This window comes from Choristoneura fumiferana, chromosome 17, assembly GCF_025370935.1.
Source record: "Choristoneura fumiferana chromosome 17, NRCan_CFum_1, whole genome shotgun sequence".
NCBI lineage: Eukaryota > Metazoa > Arthropoda > Insecta > Lepidoptera > Tortricidae > Choristoneura > Choristoneura fumiferana.
In genome coordinates this window covers 10,498,555-10,508,706 of record NC_133488.1, presented here as the reverse complement: position 1 = coordinate 10,508,706, position 10,152 = coordinate 10,498,555, and the positions used below count along the sequence as shown (strand labels likewise).

Here is a 10,152-nt window from a genome sequence, read left to right as displayed (position 1 = left end):
CCTACAAGAAAATGACCTGGTGTTAAAGGGGTTGGGTCATCTTTATTGTCTGAGATTTGAGACAAGGGCCTAGAGTTTAGGCAAGCTTCAACTTGTGACAACATTGTTGTCATTTCTTCAAATGTCAAGGTTGTGTTGCCGATCACCCGTTTCAAGTGATGTTTTGTTGATTTAATCCCCGCTTCCCAGAGGCCCCCAAAGTTCGGGGAATGGGGTGGGATAAAATGCCAACGCGTTCCATTGCTCCCAAGATGTTCGGCTATCTCAGTTGTGACTCGGGAGTTTTGGTTCGAAAATAATTGCTTCAACTCATTAGCAGCACCCACGAAACTAGTTCCATTGTCACTATATAGATCTGAAACATGGCCGCGCCTTGCTACAAAACGTTTAAAAGCAGTCAGGAATCCCTGGGACGTCAAGTCACTTACTGCTTCCAAATGTATGGCTCTGGTAGCCATGCAGACGAATAGGCAAATATAACCTTTATAGGCGTGATGACCTCTACCCTTCGATGTTCGCATGCTGATTGGTCCTGCGTAGTCAACTCCACTCTGATGAAACGGTCTATGGGCAGTTGCTCTCGCCGATGGTAGCTGTCCCATGAATGGTTGACTAGCTGGTGCTGAATATCTGAAACATTTGATACATCTACGCACGAAAAACTTTACCAAATTCTTAGCACCTACTACCCAGTACTTAGATCGCAAATAATTGAGCATGAGTTGCGGTCCACCATGCAACGTTTTCTCATGAGCTTCTGCTACGACTAAATTGGTAAAGTGTGACCGGTGAGGCAAAATTATTGGATGTTTCATTTTTTCGCTGATGCCTGCGTGTTGCAACCTGCCACCAACTTTCAGAATGCCGAGATCATCCACGACAGGATCTAATGATGTAAGTTTACTCTTTTTATTTACTAATTTATTTTCTTTCAGGTTGTATAATTCTTCTTTAAAATGTTTTTGCTGTACGATTTTTATGCATGTGTTTATACTATCTAAGATTTCTGGAGCGGTAAGCCACTTCGTACTTTTTTCCTTTTTACAGTGCTTTAAGAATCGTTTGCAGTACGCCACGACACGAATAAGTCTTCTTAGACTAGAAAACTTACTCATCACTTCATCTTCAATGTCCATGTTATCTTCACAGGTAGTTACTAAACAGACTTTGTTTGGCCTTTCTTCTAAATGTGTATCTTTTGTGACGACTTTTGTGTAATTTATATTATTTTCTTTCAGCCACGTCGGTCCCTCTTTCCACAGCTGTTCGTCGGTGAATTGGTGGATGCCTCTCGAAGCACAGTCTGCTGGATTATCCTTGGACGAGACATGTGCCCATTGAGTAGGCTCCAGTGAGGTTATAATTTCTGTAACACGATTCGCTACGAATGTTTTCCAACGATTCGGTCGACTATTTAGCCATGACAAGACGATTGATGAATCGGTCCAAGCATGAACGTTTACCTTGTCCACATTCAAGACCTTTGATACTTCGGCCAGTAACTTAGTGAGTAATACGGCTCCACATAACTCAAGTCGTGGTATTGACACCCTCTTAATAGGCGCTACCTTTGTTTTAGAAGTGATCAATGATACGTGCACGTTTCCTTGGCAATCTATCACACGGCTGTATACAACGGCAGCATATGCATCATCAGACGCATCGCAAAATCCTTGCAGTTCAAGAGCCTCGTCACTTTTGCTGGTGTGTATCCATCGAGGCAATTTGAATTTTACGAGATGACTCAATGTTTTTCTATAGCTATGCCATTCTCTCAGCAATTGAGGAGGCACTTCATCATCCCAGTCTATGCCGGATAGCCATAACTTTTGGATGAATATTTTAGCTGATATGATTACGGGCGCTAACCAACCTAGAGGGTCGAACAATCTAGATATATCCGATATTACCTTTCTCTTGGTTACAGGAAACCTCAAATCTGGCAGCTGTACCGCGTATTCAAATTCGTCGCTGCTTCGGTTCCAAGTAAGACCTAAGATTTTCATAACGGCATCTATCTTTAGTTCTACATTTCCTTCCACTTCCCTTTTTTCTACGGTTACCATTTCTCTTAGCTCTTCCTGGTTGCTACTCCATTTTTGGAGTTCAAACCCACCTCTCGATAATAGGTCATTCATTTCACTGTAGATTTGCTTTCCTTCCTCTACCGTATCACAGCCCGTTAACAGGTCGTCCATGTAAAAGTGTTTCAGGACCCTTTCAGCAGCCATCGTCAGATCTTGTCCTTCATCGTAAGCAACTTGATGTAGAGTGCGCACGGCGAGGTAGGGCGCGGAGGCAGTTCCAAAGGTAACCCTTAATAATTTGTAATGTTTCAGAGGTTGATTTGGATCCTCGCGCCAAAGTATTCTTTGATAATTCGCATCCTTCTCATCCACTAGCACCTGCCTGTACATCTTCACGATGTCTGCTACTAGGCATACCGGATACCGACGCCAAGACATTATGAGATGACGCAGATCGGGTTGGATGGTAGGACCTATCATAAGCGAATCATTCAGGGACACTCCGCGACTATTTTTGCACGACGCGTCGAACACGACCCGTAGTTTTGACGTGCTTTTGTCTTCCCTGATGACTGCGTGGTGTGGTAAGTAGCAGGATTTGTTGGAGTTTTTATGGGGATCGGTTATTTCCACCATATGTCCTAGGTTTACATATTCTTGAATGACGTCACTGTATGATTTTTTAAGATTCACATCTCTTTCCAGTTTTCTTTCCAAAAATGAAAATCGCTTAGCGGCTATGGCTTCAGAATTTCCATTCGTGCATTCCGGGTTGCGTTCTCGAAATGGGAGCCTTACGATGTATCGACCAGAGCTATTTCTTGTTGTTGTCGCAGCGTATATATCTTGACATCGTTTCTCCTCTTCTGTGTAAAGTTCCCTGGGATCTGCAACTGGCGTATCATTTTCCAGTTCCCAAAATCGTTTGAGCAGGTCATTTTCATTAACATGCACATGATTTACACTAACGTTCTGAGACAGGGAACCGTTCATGTTTATGGGACCGGATAAAATCCAACCTAAAGTAGTTTTCTGTGCTGTTGGTGTTCCTGAAAGACCCTTGATCATCCCATCCATTAAGATTTGACCATAAACATCTGCTCCCAGGAGCATGTCGATTTTATTTGGGATGTTGAAGCTTGGATCGGCTAAGTTTAAATTAGCAAACTCTGAGTGGAGCTCGACCACAACTCTCTTGTCAGGGAGAATTGATGTAAGTTTGCTGAGGACAAAAGCGTTTACACCTATCGAAAAGTTCGGATCATGAAGTGATTGAATCTTAACTTGAACCCTTGACTTAGACGCTATATTAGCGTTTTCGTCACTTCCTAGAACCGATATAGTGCTTCTGTGTGATATTTTCTTCAACCCAAGTAGTTGAACGGCAGGCTCCGTGATAAATGAAGCCTGGGACCCCTGATCGAGTAAACACCTAATTGTTATACCTGTCCCGCTTTTCGATTGAGCCTTAACTAAAGCCGTAGCCAACAAAACTTGGCTATGACTGGTCGAAAAGCAGGTTGTAAAATTAGTGGTCTCATCAGCAATGTCTTCAGTACTTGTGGTAGCATGTGCAACAATCTTAGGATCAACTGAGTGATTATGCCCGACGTTGGACTCAGTTGAATTAGTTTGATTTTTGGGGTGTAGTAAAGAATGATGTTTTCTGTTACATATACGGCATTTTGTGGTTTGACGACAAGCGAAAACAGCGTGACCTGGATTCAAACAATTGAAACATAAATTGTTGGTTTGGACGAAGTTACGACGAGAATCTATGTCCATCTTTGAAAAAGCTTTACAAAACATAATTTTATGCGCTTCAGAACAATAAGTACATAATGGCGCAGAAGGTGCAGCGACATGATGAACCTTTGGAGTAGTGTGCGAGACGTTCTGATGAGTATTCTTTTGTGCAGTGTTGTTTCTTAGGAATTTGGGATCAATGTTTTCCAGCGCTCTAAATCTAGTTTCCAGAAACTCTTGGAATTGTTTGAAAGTCGAGAACTCGTCAGTAGTCTCGCTCACTTTGAACTCCCACTGTTTGCGGGTTTCATTGTCTAACTTAAGACACAGGATGTGTATCACTAAGATGTCCCAATTTTGTATATCAACTCCAATGTTACGCAAAGAATACAAACAATCATTTGTGGTATCTAATAATTCCTTCAGTGCGCTTGCTGACTCGACGCTAATGTTCCGTTGACTCAAGAATCTCTTCAGAATGCAGCTAGATAAATATTTCTTGTTGTTAAATCTTTTCGTTAACAATTCCCAGCTGGCAGTATAATTGTCCGCAGTAATGGGTATATGCCGCAAAAGCTGCTCCGCCTCTCCACTGAGATGACTCTTTAAATAATGTAGCTTCTGGACATTATCCAAAGAATTGTTGTTGTGTACGAGGGATAGAAACAAATCTCGGAAACTGATCCACTGTGTGTATGTTCCAGAAAATGGTGGTATCGTGATCTTTGGTAGTCTGATTTGCTCGCTTCCCTTAGTTTCTACCGGAACTTTCTGACTGCTGGCACTTACTGTTTTAAACCTGGTCATCATTTTCTTCAACTCTGATTTATATGTTATATATAACTCTTCCGCTTCGTCATAAATGCCATCCTTCGTATAAGAGCTAGAAGCCAGCGCTACTCTATCCGATTCCTGTACGATCTGAGTGTGCGTTAAACGGAATTGAGCCCATGTCTCATCTAGAGATTCCTGCCTCGTCTCCACATATTCAATTGAAAAACGCTCCTTAGGAGTTTTTTTCCAGTTTATTTGAGCTCTTTTTATACTATCAAACAAATCGTACTGCACTCTTATTAAGGCTTCCATTGTTGAATTCAATTTAGATACAATGACAAATAGTTCCAAAAAAATTCACAAGTCCAATTTCGATGCAAATTATTCTAAGTCCATAGAAGTTTGCTCGCAAATTTTCTAAGTGTTTGAGAAATTCGCACTTAGTCGAAAATCGGGCATAGGTTCCCCGTCGTTCCACTTTTAGAGAAACTATTCTAAGTCCTAGCTAACACTTAATTTTTCACACGTCCACTAGAATATTTTAACTACGATGTTCTAAGTTAATAATTTACTGCACTGAATAAGAATTCAAAAGTACTCACAGTTTTCCCGTCACTACTAGCACTGCATAACACTAGCTTACGGTAGTCCTCCTTGATGATGTCACGCTCGGTGAAGGCTTCTCGTTGTAGCACACCCTCGATGACAATCCGCCACCGCGTCGGTGTGATCCTGGACTCGCCGTCCGTAGTATCCCACAAGAACCGTATCCGGTTCGAAGGACCATGTACGGAATGGGTCCCAAAAATCAAAGCACTTTTACTTTGCACGAATATTTATTGATATCAAATCAATATAAACAACGATCACCTACTTGTTGCTTGCTACAAAAAAACAATATTTCTCCAGCTTCTTATTGATCAATAAGTGCATGCCGTTAGCTAGTTTGAGCGCGGTACAGCGCCATCTGTCGGACACTTGACAATCTATATTATGATGATATTTGTTTTGTTCAATTTACATGGATCGGTTTATTATCTATTATGTGACGTTACGCATATTTAATGAATTACAATAAACATTACATTAATTGGATATAACTTTGAATTAGATACGAAATATGGTACTGCTAGCGCCATCTGGTATCAGTTAGTTGAACTTTTCGTTGTTTACTTTTTGTATCTTTAGAATATTTTATAGAATTTAAAATTATAATAATAAAACATATTTTTATTAAACAAAGAAACGTTTCGACCACATATAGACGTGAACATTTTTCTTCATACATGAAACTTACGAGGCCATAGGTTAAACCACTGGGGCACCACGGCTAGGGTTCTTACAAAGCCTTTAATTATAAATGTATATATTAATTGGCCACCGGTAGGCAAGTATAATATTCACCATTAAAATTCTGAGTACTGTTGTATACCATTTGGCACTGAATGTGAACGGTGCTTATTTTGCATATGTTTTGCAGATTGCAATCATAAATGATGTCCATACATGTGTGAGTTAGTCTCCATATAGTATGCTATATGTCTGCGGATCGAGTTAATTATGTAAATGAGCCAGATCTATCCGTGACAGATGAGTTCGAGGCGTCAACTGGGTGTTATATTACCAGCGAGTGGGCTATTTAGAAGTAATTCTTGTTAAAAATTCTCAGAGTAACGAAACGATGCAATTATCAAATTATTAGACCAGAAAGTCGTTTTAGGAAGTCTATCCACTGACCTAAAATACATTATAGTCCCTTATTCCTCGTTCCTAACTGAAGGTTTTGGTTAAAAAACAACTTTCATAAAAGTTATTGTCTCACCCCGCCATTGGGTTCTACAACCACGATTAACGTATGCGTTTTTTTCATTATTTTTTAAATGAATTTTAGAGGTCGCTACCGCTTGATAAAGTTTATAAAAAAAGTAAATTGTCATCAATACAACATGTCCCAATTGTCCCGGTTTTGTATTTATTTTAGTTTTAGAACGTATCTTGGACATCTTGGTGTATCAGGTAAAGGAAATTCCCGAGCAATCGCCCAGGAATCCCCTCTACTCGATACACCCCCTCGCTCCACGACGGTTACTTAGTTAAACTTGAGAAATAAATACTTTGATGCGAGAAAAAATATACTTCAGTGTCATACATATCCTAATTTTATGTTACTTATGCTAAATTATTACAAACTAGCTTATGCCCGCGACTACGCCTGCGCGGATCTAGGTTATCGCGCGGTGGCGCCCTCTACCGGAATAAAAGGTATCCTATGTTGATCCTTGGGGTTTAAACTACCTATATACCAAATTTCATCAAAATCGGTCAGTGGTTTCGACGTGAAAGGGTAACAGACAGACAGACAGACAGACAGACAGACAGACAGACAGAGTTACTTTCGCATTTATAATATTATATATAGTAGGGATTTATTTGATTTTAATAAAAATAAAGTTTGTTCCTATGAACTTTGGGCTTTCAAAACTTTGATAGCTGGTAGCGACCCCTAAAATTAGTTAAAATAATTAAAAAAGCTAGCATCCGTTAAATCAGGGTCGTACTCGTAGAACCCAATGGCGGGGTGAGACAATGACCTTTATGAAAGTTGATTTTTAAGTAACACCCTAACATACATAATCATCTTTCATAACCAACATTGGTAGAGGCCAAATTATTTTCAAACTTAATTAGGTCCTGATGCTTCTCCAGCCGCTGTCACCTTTACCAAGCTATGACGTCAATTATTTGTCAAAATCTAATTTTGTGGTTAGGTAATTGAAAGTTGGTTTTAAGTGCTACAGTAGTGTTTTTTTATTTGAATTCACGTGTTAAAAATATTATTTCGTGGTATTTAATAAGTACTGTTTTTATTTTAAGCAATCAGCTCAGAAAAAAATTACTAATGCACAAATAAAAAGAACATCAATTTTAATAAAGCAACGTCTCGACATTAAAGTCAACCAGTTTCCCAGAATATATCTGAACACTTGTACCTACATTATAATATTCATATGTATTTACGTAAGTAGGTAAAACCGAAATTTATACAGCAGAGCTGCTACCAAAACTCGAAGTTCGTATCGTACCGTCCCTCTCGCTCTCGTATTAAATAGTATAAGTGTCAGAGGGACCACACGACACGAACTTCGAGTTTCGAGTTTCGTAGTAGCCCTGCTGGCCAACGCACGCAGGCGCATACATTAGCGCGATTACAACTAGAGATGTACTCAACGATGTCGCTGCCATAAATAACCGATATTCAAATCGCCCCGATACCGATTCGGTACCGCAATTAACACGCGAACTGGTTCCACTAGTGATGAGCCGAATTTGTCGATAAATTGCCAGAGCGAGATACGATCTTATCGGCCTCGATCGGTTAGATATGCACTTAATTAAATTGTAGATGAAAGGAAAATTAGTAATGTTTAGCGAGATATTTGTTAATAGTCGCTCGGAAAGTAGAATGAGTTTAATTTAGTTATTAATACCAGTCACAGCACAGTCGAAGAATTTTTATTCTAATAGATGTCGAGATTATATCAATGTTAAGACTTCTCCTTGTACTGAAATATCGCGCCAAGCTTTTTTTTTTGTTCAAAGTGACTTTATTAATAGTAATAGCGTAACAGATGGATTATGGCGTGTTAAGTTTCCAATCCGCACTGGTCCCGCGTAGGAACTACGGCTAAAGCCCTCTCGTTCTGAGAAGAGGCCTGTGCCCAGCAGTGGGATGTATATAGGCTGGGTTGGGGATAGGAGATGGATTATTTGTTCATTATTCCAAATAATTCACAACGATTGTGAACGATCCATCATCAATTAACTAGTGTGTAAGGTTGGTCCTGCTTACTCCTGAATGACCCAGTGTAGCGGCCACCATGCGTAAGTGCTGCTGTTAGGTACCTGGTACTAGCTTGTGACACTTCAAGACGTCGTAGTAATGGGCGTCAGAAGCATTGCCGTTCTAATTGTATCGATACATTTACGTTTCAACACTAGCAATACACAGAAATGGTTTTATTCGCTCTTGCCTATAAGTGTGTAATGAATCTTATGAGTATGGAACGAGATAATAACGTGGGCATGGCCCGTTTTTTTTATAATTTGGGTACATTATTAATACTGGTTTGAGTGTCGCTAACAGGTGATGTGTTGATTTCCTTTTTCCACTATATTTAATATATTCGGTGAACTGTCTGGCCCCGGAGTAATGTACATTTAAATTATCTAGCTCTAACAGATTTTTTGGTTCTAGGTTTTTACCAGAATGTTTTTCGATTTGAGAACTAGGCAACGACTTTGAAAATACACATCCTACTTATTTCAGTTCAATAGTTTTTCATTGTCTTTCAATATTCTTTATTCTCTTTTTCTTGTTTAGTTTATTTGAAAAAACTTAGTTCATCTTATGGGATTACCTACTTATGGTAGTATGTACACCTAAGTAATTAGAGCTACGCCAAGAGTTTTGACAAGTTGTATTTTTTCTTGGTACCTCATGTGCGAAAGAAATTAAAAAAATACTTAACCTGTCAATTATCTTGCTCAATAGGTATATACTGAATCATGCACCAGGGAACCTATGTGCTACAAAGTCATGTTGACTTCCCATACATTTTTCGAGGAAATCATAGTGAAATTGATTATTATAAGGTTCCCCCTTGTGACATGAGTCAGTATATACCTATTGAGCAAGATAATTGACAGGTTAAGTATGTTTTTATTTCTTTCGCACATGAGGTACCAAGAAAAAATACAACTTGTCAAAACTCTTGGCGTAGCTCTAATTACTTAGATGTATGTACATAACATAAGTAGGTAATCCCATAAGATGAACTTAGTTTTTTCAAATAAACTAAACAAGAAAAAGAGAATAAAGAATATTGAAAGACAATGAAAAACTATTGAACTGAAATTAGTAGGATGTGTATTTTCAAAGTCGTTGCCTAGTTCTCAAATCGAAAAACATTCTGGTAAAAACCTAGAACCAAAAAATCTGTTAGAGCTAGATAATTTAAATGTACATTACTCCGGGGCCAGACAGTTCACCGAATATATTAAATATAGTGGAAAAAGGAAATCAACACATCACCTGTTAGCGACACTCAAACCAGTATTAATAATGTACCCAAATTATAAAAAAAACGGGCCATGCCCACGTTATTATCTCGTTCCATACTCATAAGATTCATTACACACTTATAGGCAAGAGCGAATAAAACCGTTTCTGTGTATTGCTAGTGTTGAAACGTAAATGTATCGATACAATTAGAACGGCAATGCTTCTGACGCCCATTACTACGACGTCTTGAAGTGTCACAAGCTAGGTACCAGGTACCTAACAGCAGCACTTACGCATGGTGGCCGCTACACTGGGTCATTCAGGAGTAAGCAGGACCAACCTTACACACTAGTTAATTGATGATGGATCGTTCACAATCGTTGTGAATTATTTGGAATAATGAACAAATAATCCATCTCCTATCCCAACCCAGCCTATATACATCCCACTGCTGGGCACAGGCCTCTTCTCAGAACGAGAGGGCTTTAGCCGTAGTTCCTACGCGGGACCAGTGCGGATTGGAAACTTAACACGCCATAATCC

At 39.4% G+C, this 10,152-nt stretch overlaps 1 protein-coding gene across 1 annotated transcript; it reads right to left on the bottom strand.

Moving 5' to 3' along the window:
* Nucleotides 1–424: 424 nt before the first annotated feature.
* LOC141437181 (uncharacterized) lies at nucleotides 425–4,859 on the bottom strand. Its single transcript, XM_074100440.1, has 3 exons — nucleotides 1,464–4,859; nucleotides 1,112–1,316; nucleotides 425–630 (listed from the first exon to the last, which is right to left on the bottom strand). Exons 1-3 carry the CDS (start codon nucleotides 4,857–4,859, stop codon nucleotides 425–427), a joined length of 3,807 nt encoding a protein of 1,268 aa, XP_073956541.1.
* Nucleotides 4,860–10,152: the final 5,293 nt, after the last annotated feature.